The 22,550-nt window shown below is 41.1% G+C and overlaps 1 protein-coding gene across 1 annotated transcript; it reads left to right on the top strand.

The window, feature by feature from the left end:
- The first annotated feature begins 841 nt into the window (after positions 1–841).
- prkag3b (protein kinase, AMP-activated, gamma 3b non-catalytic subunit) lies at positions 842–21,213 on the top strand. The gene is made up of 13 exons (XM_073473358.1): positions 842–966; positions 5,893–5,956; positions 6,227–6,375; positions 6,477–6,558; positions 8,404–8,462; positions 8,719–8,764; positions 9,819–9,873; positions 13,492–13,618; positions 13,980–14,145; positions 15,619–15,656; positions 15,841–15,987; positions 16,706–16,799; positions 20,078–21,213. Exons 1-13 carry the CDS (start codon positions 949–951, stop codon positions 20,128–20,130), a joined length of 1,098 nt encoding a protein of 365 aa, XP_073329459.1. The 5' UTR covers positions 842–948; the 3' UTR covers positions 20,131–21,213.
- The last annotated feature ends 1,337 nt before the right edge of the window (positions 21,214–22,550 follow it).

The following is a 22,550-nucleotide window of genomic DNA, read 5'->3' as shown; positions in this document are numbered from 1 at the left end:
ACAGCAGCAGCTTTGAATAAACTATCAGCCTACCTTGTTGCAGTCAGGCTGTCTGTTGTAACCTACTCCTAAAGTGTCCCGTGCCATAATGTACAATGTGTATTAGCAGTACATTAGTTTCACTGAAAATAATTGTGTTAAATATGGAGCATTTACATGTTAAATACACACCGTAAGGTCAGTCTGTGCCTCTCAGAGAGCTGGTGGTAACAAAGCATTAGCAATATTAATTCAGATATATTCCTTATCTGTTGCACTGTTGCAAGACAACACACTTTGACTACACATCATGCATATGCACGATTGGAGATTGCACATACTTTACATTATGGACCTTTTTCAAAATAAAACGTTGAAATATGTTAATTTCATTCAGTCCTGTCAGCCGGGGCTCAGCTCATCCATTTGAACTTTATTGGTGATGTGGTGTCATTTCCACCATCAGAAGAGGCTTTGCTTTGAGTGCTTCCTGGACCGGTGGTGTTGCCACTTGATAAAGAAGTACTTATATTGTCCATCACCACAACAACATATAAAGTATGTGTCTGTCTGCAGCTGCCCTCAACTCTCCCTGTACATGTTTCCCCTCCCACTCTCCCTCTCCCTCTCCCTCTCTCTCTCTCTGTAAATGCCACAGGCCTCTCACCCCTCAGTCCAGATTTAGACCTCAGTCTTTCCCAGACATTCAGACCCAGCTGTCCGAAGCTGGCTGGAGGTGCACAGACTCCCTCGTCTCCTTTGTCTTTTCTGGCAAGTACCTTCGTCTTTCCTTCCCCTCTTCTCTGTCCTACCTCACCATGCCTGGACTCTTTCATCACTTCTTTATCTGACATGGTAGCAGAGTCTGCCAGATGTCTGCGCTGGACAGGAGGACGAGGATTGTAGTCCAGGATTTCGCCTGTCGGTCTGGTTCCACAGAGGCAGACCTGCTGCTCCTCTTCTAGAGCCATGGAGCCTCTTGCAGAGGTAAGACACTCTGCTGACTCACCCCACCCCCCTTCGATCAGTCCACTTCTGCTGAGTGTCTGTTTGTGATGGTAACACAGACGTGTGTGTTGGTGTGTGTTTGGACATGACTTTGTAACTGAGAAGCTGCCAAGAAAAAACACGCAGGCTACTTTTACATAGCAGGTCTTGACGCCCAGTTCTTTCACCTTTGGCAATCTTTTTATTGCATCATCTGTTTATATTTACCTTTACAAATGAGACGTAGTCAGCACCTGTATGCATGTGTACTTGAACAAAGTCCAGGTGGAAATTACTATCTGCACAGGTTTCAGACAGGACAGAGACACTTAAACTAATGCTGGAGTGGTGAGGAGGGCTTGAAAACTTTGGTAGGGAGGTGAAATGTTGGGCTGGTCGGGACAGTGGAGGACCTAATAGCACTTTGCCTTGAAAGAAGAAAAATGCAGGCACAAAGACTCAAACATTTAAATCACAGCATTTATTAAGAGACATCTATCAAAACCCTGTTTAACAAATGAGGTCACAAGTAAAGCTAAATAATTCATAGTACCAGATTCTACCAAATCAGCATGCTGATTTCAGAGCATACTCAGAGCTGAGAGACTCATGATACAAAACATGATCCTCAATGACAAACCCAGTTTAATGTAATTAAGATAAAAGGCCATTTATTCATCATTATACAACACAGGGTTGCATAACAAAAGTTCATAGTTTGAATCTGCGTCAGGATGTATGTAAGCAGCAGCAAGGAGATGACAATGTGGTTGACATTTTCATATCAAAAGGTCCGACATCTGGGAAACTGTCCATCAACTGTGACTTTGTGTGAGCATGAAGCATCGATGTTATAAACACAAAGTCCATCGCATGTCGTCCAGCTGTAGGCCTGCACTCTGGAAGCAGAGAGAACACAGTCCGCCTGTCGAGTGCAGCAGCTTGATCTAAGATGCTGTGGTGGAGGTATCTGTAAAGATGTGGTGGAGACAGGTCTCTGTTATGGTGTGGTGGAGACAGTTCTCTGTGGGCACAACAGTCTCTGATTTCACATTATTTGCAGCCTCAGTCCCATTTTGCCCATTTCCTTTTTCTGCAACCAGACAATTAAGCCAATTTGGAAAATAAAAGTGATGTAAAAGTTAAATTCCATCTTGAGATGTCATGTATACTGTGTCATTCATAGCATATTCTAATGCTTCAGGAGAAGACTGACAACATGAGTGAATGGATAAAAATTAATTAAAATAAATGCTAAAATGCACATTAACAACTAACAGTACAAGTTCATGTCTGATGTATGATTAGTGTAACAGGCACAGTTAAAGGGGCAACTGGTACGATATGACCAGCATTTTTGTTAAATTCCAAAAATGGATGAGCATTATCAACAGAATGTGAAGAAACACCAGTGTTGAGGTAATGTAAAAAAAACATCTGTGTACTGTGTTGTAGAGATCTCTACGAGCTAGCTAGTTTGTCTCACAATACCACTACATATATACTGTAAGAGGAGGTGGTCTGGTGGAACACATATCAGCTGAGAGATGTATGCAAGCAGCAAGTTCTCTTCACTTTTAGTGAAATAAATGAAACAAAAGTGTCAAGAACTGAAACACTGTTACTTTTATTTTCTCATACAACTGTAAACCATCTGAATTCAAGTTGTCTCTGTTTCCAAACTAAGACACTTAATTCAAACTTCACATAAATGAAATAAAATTTACCTAAACAGTCTTGGTTTGTGGTACCACAATCACCTCTGGTGTGGTCGAAATAAATCCTCAATTCACAGAGCGAGATATAAAAATATTCCAGCTCTACAGGCCGTCTTTGCCCGCTGCTGACGTCCCGCTATATCTCTCTGTCATGTCTCTCCTGTCCCCGCCGGCCGTGTCTTACTTGGAGTCATATTCCTGTAAATCACCTTTGTACTGTCTCCTCTGTCTTCAATCTGGCTTCTTCGGTCTTGGAGGCTGTGTTCAGTCCCAGTCTGGTGTCCAGCTGTGTTCTCACCCAGGCTGCCAAATCTAGTTGAGCTAAGCCCTGTTGCCTGTGGTTACTCCGGCCTTAATCCAAGGTCCCGGGAAACTTTGGTGTTACTGGCTCCACGGCTAACTGAGCCATGAGCTAATTAGCTTACGGTAGCTAGCTACAGCCAAGGATCGCTACCTAAGAGCAGCAGTTGTCGGTTACTCTGGTGATGTAGGGGCAGAGACATACAAAGAGGACAGTGTTTATCTCCTGTCTCTGGTCAACAACATGCAAATAATACTGCTACAATGCTCTTGATACCTTTATGATGCACCCTCAGCCAAAGATGGAACAACTTGATTTAACACCTGACTTATCGATGTGATTCAGAATTTAACTGATCATAACTCACTGTAGTGAACATAATATTGTGGTTAAACTAAACTGATATGAAGTGACACGCAACCATTTTCTGGTCTGCTGCTTGGATGTCTGTGTGCATGCACTGACACTATATTTGTCACTGTTAAGCTGTGAGATGTCAGCAGAGCCACTGAAACCTTGATTTTATTATTCCGCTCATTCATTCATCCTTGTTTTGTATTCAATCTCATTTTCTCATTTTACATATGTTTACCATGTGCCTCAAGCATTGTATTATGTTTATCTTGACAGTGCTTACTGCCAAATACTAAGTTTAAAACACATCTTTGAGTTTGCATTTGAAACCATGGCAGACACATGCAAAAACCAGCACCGCTTGGCTTTACAATCACCACCTAAGTTGATTTCATATCAGCACATATTGGGCAACATATAGGCCAATACTGATATATCTGTGATGGACCAATATCAACCGATAATATCGGCCAACTGACATATTGGCCGGGCTCTAGATTTTATGTTCTTGTGAGTCGTACTAACTATACCTTCAAAAGGGAAGTTCAGTCCTGACCTGAGTCTAACTCCAGAGTCCACACATCAACTAAAACAACAGTGGTACACTTTATCGTTGGGATCACTTTCAAAGCTGTTTGATGAATAATAGAAACACTGACAGCCAATTAAAATCCATCCAAATTTACAGGGCATCATGCTCAAAAATACAAATATAATGTAATATTAGAGTCCAAGTTGATAAAGTTTCTCAGTCATCCAGGTCATAGTTATTCTAAGTTCTGTATCATAGGCAAATGGACGTGTTCCAGTTTCTTGAAGACGTTTCACCTCTCATCCAAGAGGCTTCTTCAGTTCTAACTAACTGGAGGTGAGTTGCAGGCTTTTAAACTCTGTGTGGGAGTGTCCTTACAGAGTCGTTAAGGACATGTGTGAGCTCTCAGTTTCAGAGTCGTTAAGGCCACTTGTGGGTTGTTGACTCAACCGGCCTTCATGTGGGTTGCTAAGGCTAGGTGAGTCCAGGTGTGAATGGTTGTTAAGCTGTCTGGGGAGGGAACTCAGTACAGCGCTGTAGGTGGGTGTTCAAAGACGGTCATTCCAGTTTGACATAGAGTAAAAGAATCCATCTATAGTACAATCTGACATAATTTAGTGGTTCTCTGTACAAAATAACAAATCAGACTTGCTCTCAGTTTGAATTACTTCAACTGGTTTCTCTTAGTATGAGGGAAGCAGCACCATTGCTGTAGACCCAATTCTTTACCTGCTTCTAATGTCTCGTTTATTGACTCTGCTCTCCATGAAACATAGAAAGGATGACTCAGTCCCACAATACAGAATGTAGCATCTAATAACTGAGCAAGCATCAGCGGTGTTTGAACACTGATTAACTTTCTGGCACATTAACATCTGTCAATAACTTGGCTGAGGCCTCCTAAATATTCCAAAGCACCTGCTGTGTTAGGAAGTCCTCTCAGTACTCATTTGAGGCCTTTATTTTTTTTCCAGTCCTGCTGAGAACAGCATCATGAGTCACCTGTTTCCCAAATTTGAGGCTGCTTCGAATCAGTGTTGTATAAATTAATGGTTGTCCATACCTGTCTTTATTGACTCTGGAGTCAGCCAGGCTGTGAACACTTCCTTCTTTAAATCCTGACGTCCAACAGCAGGTTCTTGGCTTGCTGTTATGACATGTACCAGCCAACCTTTGGACACTCCTAGCAGCTGCTTCTACAACAAGTGTAATTATCACAGTCTGTTCCAACTATGTGTTTCAAACAAACAGATGAGACTTTCTGAGCTGCAAGTGAAACAGTTCTCAGCAGTGCATCGGGGTCTCTGGGCATTTCTAGTCTGTCCAGTGCAAGTGCTCCAATAGTTTTCTTCTGCAATGAAATGTCACCTCAAGGTGATCTTATCATTGACCGAGATAAACTCTAAAGGCTCCATTGCTAAAATAGTCTGTGATCAAATTCTGAACAAAGGCAAACTCCAGCATTTCTCACATGTACTAACAGTTTGAGGATTAACTTATGTGAAAAATATCTATATCAATTCCATCTTCTTTTGCACAAGGGCACCTTTTTCAGGGTTCAGCCTAGCTTTGCACAAAGACCCTAAGGTAGAGCAAGACAACCTCCATCAAAGACGCATTTCAACCACTCAAAGCTGACAGTTTTCATGTTGTTGAGTATTCAACACTTGTAGAAACAGAAAACACAAGCGGTGGTAAGAGGAGAACTTAGTTGACCAACAACAGCTGAACCAGTGACTGCATGCAGCCTTCTCACAGTTCTCCAAACTCTTGGATATGATGAGCTTGTAACAAGATATGATGTGACATTATCTTACCACAACATTAGCCAGATAGATCAGTCAGGAAATGAGTTACCACTCAGAAACTTGACTGCTGAATTCTCAGATGGCTGTATAATGTTGCTGTGGAGCAGAGGACCTTCATGGCTGCCAAACATGGACGGGGTCATGGAGTCAGTTCAGTCTGCAAAATGGAAACTCAGGACTTTTAGTAAACTGTGGATATACTTCCTGCCCCAGGTCCCATTATTTGAGCTGGACCAGGAAGAGGATGAGGAAGATGTTCTCTCGATGAAGAGCATAGGTAAGGAAGAGAAGATTGTGTGTGTGTTGTTTGACGACAGTTCATTTTCCATGTGCTCATCACTTACTGACACTATTCTGGCAGCAGTGACAACATTTTAACAAACTCCAACCTGATTGATTTGACTATGAAACCACATGATGAGTAGTCCCATACAAACACAAACACCAACATTTGTCATGATTATTGTGAACAGTATCATTGATATTTGGTCTGAACATATATGTTCTGGTAACAGTACATCATGTCTTTTCCACTGTGTGTTCATAGGAGGCTGTACATTTGCGACACATGCTCTCACGCCCCATGCAGGCACAGACCCTGACACCTTCATATACACGAACTTCATGAAGAGTCACTGCTGCTACGATGCAATTCCCACCAGCTCCAAACTGGTCATTTTTGACACAACACTACAGGTATGAAACTTTGTATCTAAAATAAATAAAGACCCACAACTGTAATAACTACATGACAGTTAAGGGTTGTATTTACTGAAGAACTTGTGTGTTTTTGTCAGGTGAAGAAGGCTTTCTTTGCTCTGGTGGCTAATGGTGTGAGGGCAGCACCGCTGTGGGACAACAAACTTAAGTGTTTTGTGGGTGAGCCATTATACATGTCTAACTATAAAGTATCTGTGTCTCTAATGCAGACACTCATTAGAGGTGTTTGGTATATAAATGATATGACTGACTGAATTTTCAGTGTCACCCATGTTTGAGGTCTCCTCACTGGACAGTGCTGACGCTCAGCTCCGCTGGGATGTGAAGAATATGACTGAAAAACATGGAAAGCCACATGATCAGATTACTTTGTTGTTTATGGTACTTTGTTAATTTGTTCAGATTACTTGTTTGAGGATTTTTTTTCTTTTTCTAAGTTAAAACATTTTCAGCATCTTGAGCAAAAATGACAACATTTTACAGCAGACATTTTTGTCTTTACAAGTCCAACCAACAAAGTGATCTAAACAACTAACCTGGAAAATGTAATGAAGTAACGATAACTGATTATAATCCATCATTCATGCAGAGCTACTATCTGTTTTAACTGCATGTTTATAAGAAAGATGGCTCACTGTAATCATGCAAGTGTTATTTAACTACATTCTGTCATGTTGGAAACCATGAAAACCTATATGTTTGAATTCAATCTGAGTCTAATTTTAATAAGCATCTCAAACATGCTAGCATTTACAGTAATAGGTGTCTGACCTACATTGGGTTCCTACCCACAGTTTTGGAGCCCCGGTCTGTGGCTTCAGGTTTCCTTACTCAGTGGTTTCAAATGCTCCAGGCCCATTTTATGTGCTAACATTTAGAGGTAAGCAGGTCAACTACGAGACATTTGTATTACATAACACAGACCGTAAGCTCACAGAACACACTGAGCTGATCATCATGACACTTCAAAGCCTGATCCATGGTGTTCATTTTCTGCTTGTAATTGAAATTTAAACATGCATGTCAAGTAAATCAGCCTGGCTTAATGAACTGGAGTCTCTGGTGGCCCTGCGGTTTCAGAACACAACAACATTTCATGAAACACATTTCTCAAAATGTTGTAGCCTATTTGTGAAATGTCACTTTGTTTTCTAAATGTTGTGTTTTGTGTTTTGATCCTCAGGACCACCGTAGGATTCCAAAGATTTAAACCAGACTTTCAGTTTAAAACAAGTTAAAAATCTTCTTACACACAGAAAATAAGATTGTTGGATGAATAAAAAAATGCAGATATTCATTGTTAATTTAAATATCCTAATCCGTACCACAAGTAGGCAACAATAAAAAGTTTGCCATGACGGTAATGACATTCAGTTTGTAGGGCTTCACGGTAGCATTAGCATGTTCGCATGGCAATTGTGTTACAGTTAGCATGTTAAGATGCTAATTAAGATACATGTACATCTGAGCAAGCTAATGTTAGTGTTAGCTCTGGGGCTGCCTCAGAAATGTCAATGATTGAAATCGTCATTGGACAAGTCGACTTACCCATGGTACACAGACAGATACAAGAATGGCTGTCAACAGTTTCAGCAGTCTTAAAATGATCTAACTACAAAATTGCTGTGATACAAATAGAACAGTAACTAATTATGACTAGTACAACAACAGTCTGAAACACACACATGTATACTGTGTTGTGTACCACTGTCCAAAAAACTGTAACTGAGGTTAAATTTTTAGAAGCAAATTAAAGGTGCAAAATTATCACCTGCTTTTCTTCAGTTTGTGTAAATAAGTCCAACAATGTGAGAGCAGCTTTGTTCTTCAGTAGGTGTACAACATTTCAAGCTTAAAAGCTTTTATTCTTGTGATAAAGAAGAAACTTTGTGGGATATAATTTATTGTTGTTGCTAATCAATATTGATATGTATGTGCGTGTGTTTTTGTGTGTGTGTGTGTTCGTGTGTGTGTGTGTGTGTGTGTGTGTGTGTGTGTGTGCAGGTATGCTGACCATCACTGACTTCATCAACATTCTCCATCGTTATTACAAGTCTCCTCTGGTGAGCTGTGTGCCTGAATGGTGTTTTTGCAGATAAACTTACACTCTACAAGTCTGTTCAGCTGTGGCCATTTGGTGTTTTGTGCACATGCCATGCACCACAGCGGTGTCACATGTCAAATTGTCCGGTTATGTATAACACAGGAAATCAAAAATAAAAAAAACACATATTCAAACTGTCATCAGGTTTAGACAGGGAAGCCTGCTGAGGCTGAGGACCATCACTGTGTGTGCTGAGATGTTTGTTTTGTCTGCAGGTTCAGATCTATGAGCTGGAAGAACACAAGATAGAGACATGGAGAGGTCTGTACAACACAACAACGTCTCGAAAATAGTCCAGAAAGTGTTGGTGAAGAATACTGGGATTTATTTACAGAAACACCTTTGCAGTGTTGGGGAAGCTACTTTGCAAGCGTAGCTTGTAAAACTACATGTAGTTCAGCCTGGCAGTAGTTTGAACAAACTACATTTCTACCCCTGGAGAAATGTAGTTTGTAAAACTACTGCTAAAAAAAGTAGCTTTAGCAACTACTTATACTCATTATACTCATTTAACTCAGCGTTAAATAAATCAACATATGGTGTATATGAAACAAAATATAATAGCCTACAAAAAAATCACATGCCAGCAGAAATATGCCTCTCAACTCAAGTTTTATTTTTTAAAGAACAAAAGCTGACATTTTTGGTCAACATCACAGGAGCTTCAGAGGCACTAACACTTAGGCACTAGAACTAGATGCCAGGGCAGAATCGCTTGTTGACACGGCACATTAGCAGTCTCTCAAAGTTTTTATTAGACAGCGAAGTCGAAATTTTTGTTGTTTTCAGCCAAGTGGCCATGGTTGGGCTGGTGCGTTCGGGGGCGCATCGGGGGTAGCGGGAGGGTTGTCCATGACGTGCTTGTGCCATATGAGCACTGCCTTCCTTGGCGCAAAGACCCACCCACTCTGTGAAGCATCTGAGTGCTGCCAGGGCAAGCCAATCAGAGGCAGCGTTGGCTTAGCATGTCATAACATGTTTCATGCCTTTTTTCTAAATAATAATAATTCTAAAAAATAAAATAAAATTTATATTATATATATATTTTTTTTTATAAAAAAATATTTCATGTTTTTGGCCAAAATTGTAGTTTGTAAATTGAGTAGTTAAACTACAAAAAATGACCCAAAAAGTAGTTGAAATACTTGACGAAGCACAAAATATGAATGTAGTTTAACTACCAGCAAGTTACAGCAAATTGTAGTTAAGCTATGTAGTTCAACTACATGTAGTTTAAGTCTCCCCAACACTGCACCTTTGGCACATTTTTTGTTGTTGTTGTTCATGTTAATAACCTGTGTTTCTCTGTTGGCAGAGATCTATCTGCAGTACTCTATCAACAGACTGATTAGCATCACTCCTGACTGCAGGTGAGCCTTTGAAATAATTAATGTAAGGCTTCATCATTTTGAATGCTATATTTAAATACCACAGAAGTTGTGATTTCAATCAAGGATATACCATCTCTCTGGTCTCTGAGAGGTATGTGATATTTTAATCTTTTTTCATCTTCCTTTATTCCCCACCATTTTTGATTAGGTCTGTTCTTGCTCATTTAAATATCATATTGATATTCATGACTAACATTTCTTGTAGGATATCTATACTGTATATAATCTTAAAGAGCATTAGTCAACTTTTCTGTGTTTTAAAACGTTTTTGAATCACTTTTTAATCCCAATGAGTGAACAGGCTGTTAGATAAGGTAAAAAAAAGAGACATTCCCCATCTTATTCTGTTGCCTCTATCAGCCTGTGGCCAGCTCATCTTGTGAGGCACCTTAGGTAGCACTTTCCCGGAAAAATGACTTTGGCATGACGCGTATGACGTGCATGCTCGCTCCCAAGTGCCTTTCTCGACTAGCTCCTAGCTAGCAACAGAGCATCGCAAAAGCTCAGAGTCCACTAACAAGCGACCGGCATCCTCCACAACACACACCTGAACAGGTTGTAAAGCCACCTGAGACAAATTGATTTGTGAATTCAGGCTATATGAATAACATTTGATTGACTGACTGTTATAACTGACATCAGTTTAGGATTGCCTTTGTCTCATAAATCTTCCAGACCAATTCAGTACAGTTAGTTGAAAATTAGTCTATTGTATTACGCTAAAACCCTAGTGGATCTATTCAGCTAAATGAGAGTTGTAATTGAAACTCGCATCAATAAAGACGTGGGGCAACTCTATAATTATGCTGTAATATGCCTTCTAACTAGTTCAGTAAACGTTAGTGTTAGCATGCAGCAAATGCAGCTGTGCTGACACTGCTGAGGCTCACGCTGAAAGCTAGATAATACAGCCATGATAAAGCTGACTAAGTTACTAAGTTAGCAAGCCAACACCGATGTCTCACATGAATGTACAGTAACTGTTAGGGGGATGGTAGTATGAGGACCCAATTGCGGACAGACAGAGAGGTACAGGTGGAGTTTCACAAGTTTATTTTTTGTTTAAATGGGAAAGCAAGCTAAGGGTCCGGGGCGTCTGTGGAGGGGGCAGGCTAAGGAGAGAGCATGCCAGGCTCAGAGGGGGGGTGAGGGTGAAGGTCCAGGTCCAGGGCGTCCGGAGAGGGGGGGCAGGCTGAGAAAGGAGCAGGCTGGGGTGTTACCAGGCAGAGACTGGTGGAGCAGAGCGGGGCCGGAGAGCAGAGCAGGCAGGCGGATGCTGAAACAGAGGAACAAAGTCAAAATGTATTTCTTATCTCAAGTCTTGGTTTATAAGCTAGAGTCGAGCTGTGTACTGACTGAACAGTGGCTACGATCTGGCAGCGAGAGTATGGCAGGACTGAGTAGAAGTAGGTTGAGGTGATTGCAGGATGAGATGCAGCTGATGGGGCTCTGCTCCGTCTCGGCACACCTGAAACCACTCTCAGCAGATGTAACAATACCCCCCCTCCTATGGGCGCCTCCTGGCGCCCGACCGGGCCTGTCAGGGTGGCGGGCGTGGAAGTCCCAATGAGGGAGGGGTCCAAGATGAGCCGTCGAGGAATCCAGGCACGCTCCTCGGGCCCATAGCCCTCCCAATCCACGAGGTATTGCCAACCTCGTCCCCTGCGTCGAACATCCAACAGCCTCTGAACTGTGTATGCAGGGTGGCCATCGATCAGCAGAGGAGGAGGAGGTGCTACTGTGGGGGGAGACAGAGGACTTGAACGGACAGGCTTGATCTGGGACACATGAAAGGCAGGATGAACGTGAAGAGATGCAGGGAGCTTCAACCGGACTGCAGAAGGGTTGATAACATGATCAACAACAAATGGCCCAATGAAACGTGGGGACAGTTTTTGTGACTCCACCCTCGAAGGGATGTTCCAAGATGACAGCCATACCTTCTGACCCGGGGTGTAAACTGGAGCCACAGCACGGCGACGGTCTGCATAGGTCCGGGCCCTATTAGATGCATGGAGAAGTGCCGCCCGATCTGTCCTCCATGTGTGGCGGCAGCGGCGCATATGGTTCTGGACTGAGGGCACGGCCACCTCCTCCTCCTGACTTGGAAACAAGGGGGGTTGGTATCCAAGACAACATTCAAATGGTGTCATACCTGGAGAGGCATTGGTGAGGGAGTTATGGGCGTACTCCACCCATGGCAGCTCAGAACTCCACCGGGAGGGGTTAGTTGAGACCACACAGCGAAGGGTGGCTTCCAGCTCCTGGTTAACTCGCTCGGTCTGGCCATTGGTCCTTGGATGAAACCCAGAGGAGAGACTAACAGAACACCCGAGAGCAGAGCAGAAAGCTTTCCATACCTGCGAAATGAACTGGGGACCTCTGTCTGACACAACATCAACGGGGATACCATGTAAACGAAACATATGAGAGACCAGAAGGTCTGCAGTCTCTCTGGAGGATGGGAGTTTTGGCAGAGGAATGAAATGGGCTGATTTGGAAAATCTGTCAACAATAGTTAAGATGACCATGTTACCATTCGATGGGGGAAGACCGGTCACAAAATCCAAGGCGATGTGTGACCAGGGACGACTGGGTACATGCAGGGGGCGGAGTAGACCAGAGGGGGGTTGAGTCGAAGTCTTGTTCGCGGCACAGACCGAGCAAGCAGTAACGAAGCCCCTGGTGTCCTTGTCCATGGTCGGCCACCAAAAGCGTCGTCGAAGGAAGGCCAAAGTACGACCCCCGGAGACAACCCATCAGGTACGCCACCTAGGCTCAGTCGGAAGCATAGGAACTGGGCTGTTGGTCAAAAACAATTCCACATTGCATCAGGAAATCCCTACAAGTGCCTAGGTTACCGTCATAGGGTTCGGGAGGTGGCACATGGGTCTCCCGAGTTTGAGGCTGGTTGCTGCCGGCTGCCACAGGAGCTGGGGGAGGGTCTTGGGCTGCGAGTTGGAGATTTGCCAGGGTCTGTGACATCTCGGTTACCCGAGCCGTGAGTGCTTGCAATACCTCACTGTGTTGTCCAAGGACCGTGCCCTGTCCAGTGAGTGCTTGGCGGATGGCGAAACATGGTCCGCTGGATCCATACTGGCCAGATCGTACTGTTAGGGGGATGGTAGTATGAGGACCCAATTGTGGACAGACAGAGAGGTACAGGTGGAGTTTCACAAGTTTATTTTTTGTTTAAATGGGAAAGCAAGCTGAGGGTCCAGGGCGTCTGTGGAGGGGGCAGGCTAAGGAGAGAGCAGGTCAGGCTCAGGGGGAGGTGAGGGTGAAGGTCCAGGTCCAGGGCATCCGGGGAGGGGGGGCAGGCTGAGAAAGGAGCAGGCTGGGGTGTTACCAGGCAGAGACTGGTGGAGCAGAGCGGGGCCGGAGAGCAGAGCAGGCAGGCGGATGGTGAAACAGAGGAACAAAGTCAAAATGTATTTCTTTACCTCAAGACCAGTATTCAGGGGGGTCTGTTGCATGACCTCCTTCAGCTGTTTGAATACATTGGATAACAGAGCACCAAATCCATAATGTGTCTTCACGTTACATCCTCACATGTGCTTATTATAACCTTGCATCATGATTGTATTGTGTCCTCAGTTTGTTTGATGCCATCTACTCCTTGTTGAAGAATAAGATACACCGGCTGCCCATCATCGACCCGGCATCAGGAAATGTCCTCCACATTCTCACTCACAAACGCATCCTAAAGTTCCTCCACATCTTTGTAAGACTTTTTTTTTTTTTTTTACCTTTATAATACTTCTATTTTTGCACATTTCTCCACATTCAATATTGATTAAAATCCTTACTGGATATATATATATATATATATATATATATATATATATATATATATATATATATACATATATATATATATATGTGTATGTATATATATATATATATATATATATATATATATATAAAATGATCTCCACTTCACAATAAAAACTGTGATTCCCTTTATTCAGACTGGATAGAAAGAAATAGACATGAATAACTTCAATTGTTGGTCTGTAATATTTTTATTTTTAATGGAATTGTATTCAATGCATAATAGCTCCCTTTCCTCACTTCCCCTCCAGGGATCTATGTTTCCTAAACCCAGGTTTCTTCAAAAGCGGATCAATGAAGTGGCAATCGGTACCTTCAAACAGATTGCGACAGTCCAGGAATCAGCCTCTGTCTATGATGCTCTGACCATTTTTGTAGAGAGGAGAGTATCTGCTCTGCCTGTAGTCAATGAGCAAGGTAGTCTTACATCACACTTACATTGGGTGGTTTAATCCACCTGCAAAAGTGTAAATTGTATTGTTTAATGTATTTCCTAGATGTAGGGATCTATTTCATTCTTCTTGACGGCCAGAGACGGTATGCCATACCTGGATATGCATTGTCACATTGTAACAATTTCTGGCTGACCGAAAATATATTAAACCACCGAAATAAACAACAAATCTCTCCCTTATACCTATGACAATCTTGGCATAAATTATATAGTAATGAAAAGACACAGATGGTTGAGTTTATCACCATATATTAAATAGAAAACAAATTAAATTACGTCCGACCTGGCACACGCCAAACAAAGGAAGGGAGGCACACTCCAATACAAACAACAAACATTTGGCAAAAAACTTCACAATACCCCCGAAAATCCCCTCAGTTCAAATGTTCAAACCCCCAATGTAAATTGTCCCTGAAAGAATAAGTCCCAAAAGAAAAGTACCAAAATAAAACTACCTTTGACTGGTGGAAACATGGCAAGTCGCCGTAAGTCTTAATGGAAAAAAAGAAAACCCACGCAAAGCTCACCCCAGCCCATTTGGCAACAGGATCGTGGGCAAGCAGTAATCCAGTGTCTTTTAATCTCTTTGATTCCCATTGGATTCCTTCTTTGGAGATCACCGAACATCTAGCTGGCCACGTCCTCCAAACTCCGACTTCCCACCTGCCGCGTGCGTCATCTCCTCTCACGACCTTTCCCCTTTCCCCCATTTATCACATTTGGTTAAAATAATTAGAATAAAAAACAATAATAACAGTCCATTTTAATAACCCGTGTACTTATAGGCTCCTGATAAGATTGATTATTTGTTATGGATGGCACAGGAGAAGTTGTGCCTTGTCTAAATAGCCATACCATAACACAGGCTTACTGCCTCAGGGGCCTCCAGGTACCCCCTGTGAAAAGTAAATCAGCCAGAACTGTCTCCACTTCTTGGGCTGCTTTGACAACAGTACTGCAGCTACTTGGGCTTCTTCCTGTGCCTTTGCGCAGTTTTTACAGGGTTAACGTGGCAACAGCGGTCTTGTATGCTCCTTCAGTTTGCAACTGAGACTCCTGACCTTATTGGTATGGGTCATTCAGGTATTACATATTAGCTGTGATGGTCAGGAAGAATAAAGCAGAATGAGAGTTATTAATGTAACTAAGGTTCTGCCAAAGTTCATTGTCACTCGTAACCTTGATGAAAAAGATTCTGAAGGACATTACTGATGGTGGTGCCAATCCCCTTTATCCTCCTGTGCATGCATCCAATGCATATCCAGGTAAAAACAAACTGACTCTGGTGTTTATTGTTATTGTAATTAAATTTCTTCTATGCAGAATACTTAACGGAACACAAGCAGGCATCTGTCTACATATACTGTACTGTACTGTACTATATATTATGACTGTCTGTACAATCTACTGTCCGTACATCTCTGTCTCCTCTGTAGGTAAAGTGATGGCGCTGTACTCCAGATTTGATGTCATAGTAAGTTAACTTCACACATTCTGCATCACTGCAACTTTGTTAGTGGAGACAATAATATATATACTGTATAAATCTAGAGATACCTCAACACACTTGTCCTCCTCAAATAGTTTTATGGATGGTTTTCTTTTTGTGGTTTTTGGTCGAACAATATTGTTTTGTCTTTTCTTTTCACATCATTCAGAACCTCGCAGCCCAGAAAAACTACAACAACCTGAACATGACGATGCGGGAGGCCATTGCCTCCAGAGCCTGCTGTGTGGAGGGTGTCCTCAAATGTTACCCTCACGAAACACTGGAGACCATCATCGATCGCATTGCAAAGGCTGAGGTAACATGCATGCACTACAGTCTGACTGACTGAGTGTAGGATAAGAAATGTTCACATGACTGATATAGGCAAAACTATTTAATTTAAAACAATTCAACTCACTCAACACACACATCAAAACCACTAAAACCCAAAACATGTGAATAAAAACTTAGCTTCAAAGAATGTCCCACCCTGCCATTAGCTTTAGGTTAGGATGCCTTCACATTACCATTAAAATACACATGAAAGGGACAGTGAAGCAACAGTCACAGTGTCTTTCGCAATATACTGAAGTGCTTCCAAGTGAAACAGAATTAGTGGGCGGGGGATATTAACAATAAGTAGGTGTGGTTCCGTAGAGACAAACCAAGCTGTAAAGGACTGATGGCACCTCCTCACTGGTGTGCTTTTATATGATATTTATATTATATGATTTATATGATTAAACACATTTGATTGGATACAATTGTCTAACCGCCTCTGAGTTCAAGATAAGTCATCAAAACTGTTTTGACATATGATAAAACTTGCATGTTGCATGACACAACTCTCTCTGTCAGACTGCTGTGATTCAGTGATGAAGTTGGTTTGAAAGCATTTCCATCTGCTGGTCACAACTGTAACCTGTCCAGTTTCTCTTCCCTTTATTTATCTTCTCTCACCTCCATTACCTTACAGAATGTGTGTATGTAACATGTTGTCAGTAGTAATCAGATCCTTTGGGTTTTTCTCTCAGGTGCATCGTTTGGTGTTGGTTGACAGTAACGATGTGGTGAGAGGGATTGTCTCTCTATCTGACCTGCTACAAGCCCTGGTTCTCAGTCCTGCAGGTATTGATGCACTGTACTCCTAACTCCACCCCTTCAATTCATCCCTTGCTCTTTTCTCATCCCTCGATTACCCATCCATCTACCTATCTGCCTTCAAATCCTCAAAACCTCCCTGCTGCTTCTGGCGAACTGTGCTCCTTCCTCTCCTGTGAAGGCTCGTGTTCCTTCCGAACAACCTCTTCTTCATCCTCCTGAAGACAATGAGGATCTTTCTCTTCTTCCTGTAAAATCACATTTTCAACCCTGTCTGAAATCTCCTGAGCATTTTGGCTATCCATCTTGTACTTCCAAGATCAGCCTCCGAATTATTTCATTTAACTTAAAATCTTCCTCTGGAACATAATGCTCCTCCAACATCCTTACATTTCCCCCGAAACTCTCATTTTAAGCATCGCACAAAATGTTACCAGCACCTGCTCACACCTGCTCCACCCTACTCCTGGAAAATAAACCGAAGCTCTCTCAAAACCCTCCGCCCAGCCAAACTTAGCCGCTATTGAATAATTAATCATCCAATCAAAGTTCAAAACCAGTTTACTAAAATCTTGTGATCCTACCCACCATCCAACATCCTTATCATCTACGTTCTGACACCAGCCGCCCACACCTACTCCCAAACATGCCTCTTTCATCAGTCAGCCACTGTCTTCATGCTGCGGTTCCTCCTATGAAACCACAATGCCAGCAGCACCTCTTAGCCAACACATCCCAGGTAGGAAGCCCAGCATTAGCTGCCGGTGGCCGCCTGTCTGAGCTTGCATCTTCACTTTTATATTACAAGGTCTCATCGCTGCCTGTTGTGGTTCTTCTGTAGATTCTGCACAAGGATAATATGAGGGGGGATTGCTACACACTTGTCGACAAACCTGTGTGCCTTGTTCACAACTTCACAGTTTTCCTTTCCATTCAACAAATACTAATCTAATTCTTGCTATATTAATGCCCTGATAAGGCAGTGAATCTCAAATCATACACCATCAAGGTGCCCACATGCTGTGATTTTTATTCCAGTGTTGTGCCACTCTGGTTTAAGAATCTGTTGACATGTTATCTGCTAGCAGAGGATCACATTAATGATATGAGTAGAGACAAATTGTCTTTACTCATATAATTGATGTGATCGTAAAACTAAATGTTTAGTAGTGAGCATGTGAGAGAAAATTCATGTTAAACTGAATCTTAAACTCTACATTCAAGTGGTTTGTGTTTGGGGAAGTTCAGTGACGTCACAGAGGGTGGACTGATTTTAGTTCTATGTGTATCCTCCTGTTTGGATGGATGTTACTCAGGTATGCCTCTTCCACCCTGTCATGTATCTCCAAGCATTGTCTTTTTTCCTTTCCTGCATATTAACTGAACAGAACTGAATATTGCTAAAGTTGCGCTTTAGCAATATTCATTCTGACTTTGGAAAACAGAAGTTGAGGAATTAAACTCGGCACATTTAGTCGCTCTCATTCTGAATAGTGTTCAATCAAATCCTATGATCTTCATCAGCACACAGGAGGACTGAAACTAACTTGTTCAAATGTTCAAATTCACTTTTTGGAAACTTTTAGAACTTCTCATCCATGTTGAGACATATTATGTACCTGTACCATGAAATCACCACAGGAACCGCTTCTGAACCAAAAACTTCACCACTACACATGTTAGAGAGGGACTGTGGTCCATATTAGCCTCAGCCTCACTGCCCATACCTCTAACGTCTTTGTTGTGTTCGCAAGCTAACTGCTGGTTGCTAATCAAAGTTACACAAGTTGTCAAGTAAATGAATTCCTGCAGTTTGACCATTTCTTTTTCACACACCAATATCATTATCATCAGGGAATGTCTGTCAACTAAATCTACACTCAGAGCAACAGCAACACAGATGAACAGTCGGTGAGAATCTCGCAGCAAAACAGGCTTTTTATAAATAGATAGATACTTTATTGATCCCGAGGGAAATTCAATGTATATAACAACAAAGCTAATGTAGCTGAGCTAGCACATCTAACATACTACTGGATATTTAGTTGGCTTCAAATGAGGCTTAATGTTCACAGAATTTCACTGTGTTGTTCAGTGCTCCAGAGACCCACATGTATGCACTGAAAAATAATATGTCCCCTATAAAACTTGGTAACTAGGCCAACTCCATCTACTGATGAAGATCATGTGATATGATCGAAAGCTCAAGAACAACTTCTAAATAAACCTTGTGGTGAGATGTTTTCTCCAGAACAAAAGTTAACATGTTAAGCTGAAGATCTCACAATCCAAGCCTGTCTTATCCTTTTTCACCTCTGTCAGCATGTCTTTACAGTACGCTGCATTTACATCATACCAGACTTACCCTAAATAAAGCAGCCCTCTAGAGAACCTGTTTATACAAGTGGGATGTTGTACTTGGTTACACTCCAGTAGTGCTTAAATCTGCACCCTGAAATGGTCAATTAATTAATTAAAGAATATGTCATGACCAAAAAGATGATGCCATAAATGGAGTGACGCCTGCCAGCTAGTTCAGACAGACAACTCAAGCTGCACTGCTATACACATGACATGCCCCACTCTCCACACTCATCTACCAAACGCACCATGTCAATTTGGCGGTCTATTTAAGCTGCAAAATTCTCCCAACTCTCCCTCTGCCTGCCAATGCCACCACTGCCCTGTATTGCTGCATGTTCTTTCAGCCCCAACACCACCCAAGCATCCACCTGTAGGCTCCAACTGGGGGGTTCAAGATGGTTTACTCATCACTCCCCAATATCTCTATGTAAACATATCTGCGGGGAGTGATGAGGTTGGAGCCTAGACACCAAACACTTGTTTTGCTGCTCTAATAAACATTTCAAATGTGAGTTGTCTGACTGAACTTGTTTTCACAGCAGTACAACAATATAAACACCTTTTCCACCCAGGCTGTTTATATACAACCCAATATTCTGGTTCCTCTGATATGATGTGAAAATGGCTTTGTGTTGATGAAACAGTCTACAGCATAAGACCTTGTGCTTAAGTGCTTGTCTTTCATATTGAATAGATTAGAGATTTTGTGTTGAGGATGTGCATAAAATTGTAAAAGAATGGGTTGCTCAGTTATATTGCAGTACCACAAGTTTTCACCTCTGTCACAAAAGGTTTGCTGACATTTATTTTTGGCCCAACACCTCTGGCATCTTGACTAAACATTGGCACACTGTAGTCACAAAAGTTAAGCTTGGCATCAGATTTAATGAATGAAAACATATTACTCTGTTTTCTTAATTTTCTCATTTTATTTTTTCCAGATATTTACCAGAGATCATGCTTTCAAGACTGGAGAAAACAAGATGGAGACTGATCATGTTTAACATGACTTTGAGGAGGTGGTCAGAGCAGGGTTGTGGCCCCAGAAGACAAATATGCAAAGAGAAAGTGATAATGTTAACACCTTTACCCTTCACTATGAGTACCGATAATGTGCTCAGTGATCCCCAATAGACAACTGTGACTGTGATGGAAAGCTACCAGTGTGGAACTATATCATGGGTGTGGCTGGAGAACAATGTCAAACTGATGATGTACATCCAGAGACTTTAACACTGACCTTGACCTTTCAAGCATCAAATTTACAGTTTTGTTTCAAGTTGTGTTACTTGTGAATTAAGTTGTTTGTACAACAATATGACAAAAAGTGATGTTATGTTTAATGGTTTGTCCTTAAAGGTCCAGTATGTAGGCCTTAGTGGCATCTCGTGATGGAGTTGTAGATTGCAAACAACTCCCAACATCCCTCATCTCACCCTGCCTTCAGTGGCTGCTAAAGATTTCAAAAGGCACTCTCTAGAATCAGTGTTTGGTTTGTCCGTTCTGGTCTACTGTAGAAACATGGCAGTGCAACATGGCTGACTCAGTGGAAAAGGACCTGCTCCCTCGGGAAGCTATATGAGGGGTGATAGGTTAATTGCCTAAGGTCGGAGATAAGTCATATGGTCTTGTTTCAGGTACATGCATTTAAAAAGTGATTATGCAGAAAGTTTTCATTTCACTTTCTGGAGGTCCTAGATGCTAACTTCTACAAAGAAGGGATCTGTATGCTCTACGACAGCTGGACTGAAGTCTAAATGTAGGTAGTGACAATGTTGAACAATAAATGTCACTCCTTCTACCTTGAGGCCATTAAGCTATCAATCACCCCTCATAAAAGGATCATTCTAAGGAAACTAAAACACAACAATTTTTAGTTTTGGGTAGTAGTACACCATAATTATCAATATTGTATTCTGCCAATCGATCCTCCTAAATCCTATACACTGAACATTTAACTTTCTGGTCTTAGAATGATTACAAATTGGTCATTCACATATTGAAAATATTGGATTGTGATCACAGTTTTGTAAATGCACTTGTGCACAATGTGTTACCTTGAAATAAACCAGTAACTACAACACTTGCTTATAGAGATACTATAGTTGTATTTCGCAATAAGGCATTCAGAAGAGGATACCGTGCAGTAGTAATCCAGGAGAGATGCTGTATAAATACAATCACTTTACATTGAAGCTCAATAATAAGTAATACGGAGGTTTGAATATATATATATATGTATATATATATATGTATATATATATATATATATATATATATATATATATATATATATATGTATATATATATATATATATATATATATATATATATATATATATATGTATATATATATATATATATATATATGTATATATATATATATAGCATACAGTAATTTAGATACAATTATACATAAACACATATACACCAAGGAAATAATTCTGTAGCAGCAACAATATGGTGATGATAGCATGGTCAGCATCTTCACAGTAAAAGTTTGACATGTTCTAAATACTGTCGATAAACTTTGACTGCGTCTGAGCACCACACATCAATGATGAGAGAATCATTTTTTGCATCAAAAACAGAGACTCTATCTCCAGAGTTCTGAGCTGTGTCTGCTCAGAACTTTTTCTGCCCATCCAGTAATATTATAATATATAACATTATGCAAACAGTGTAAGGAACAGTGTAATACCAGGACAATACCATGGTAATTACAAAATGTAATTACAAATATAATAGCTTGGTAAAAGTTGGTAATACTTGGTGATAAAAATGTATTTAAATTAAATGTTGTAATTGGTAATAAAAACAAAACATCATAAGGTGACATGAGGTGGGATTCTACTAAACTAAAAAAGAGGAAAATGGGTAATAATGAGGGATAATAACCTATCAATGTCAAAATAATAGATACATTTTTTTACTGTTATCATAGAGGTATACATCAGTTCAAGACCCTCACAGTGACATGAAAATTACTGTTAAATTTCTACTTTAAATTGGTTGGGTTTTTTTCATTTTGAAAAAGATGGTAAATAAATTAGGTACTCTTCATAATGTTTTGATAAAAATATATCTATTTTTATACTAAACACCAAAGCAAGAGGTCATTTCCTGGAAACACAAATGGTGGTTTCATTGTAATAAACATGAATCATGGCTGAGCAATATAAAAACACTTGTTTTGTTATGAAGTTATCTTAGTGACAACTTAAAAACAAATATTACAAGTCAGAATGTGATCAAAATATTTTAGCATTTTGTTCGGAAATGAAGTTCAGATATATGTTATATGAATGTGGTCAGTTGACATATAAAAGTCCATTGTGCTTGGTGCTTAAACAGCTGATGTGATAAGAAGGTGAGTGTGTCTGTGAGCCTGCTGTCTGCTGATCCTCTCTGACT

Source organism: Pagrus major, chromosome 9 (assembly GCF_040436345.1).
Source record: "Pagrus major chromosome 9, Pma_NU_1.0".
Classification (NCBI taxonomy): domain Eukaryota; kingdom Metazoa; phylum Chordata; class Actinopteri; order Spariformes; family Sparidae; genus Pagrus; species Pagrus major.
This window is presented reverse-complemented; position numbering and strand designations above follow the sequence as displayed.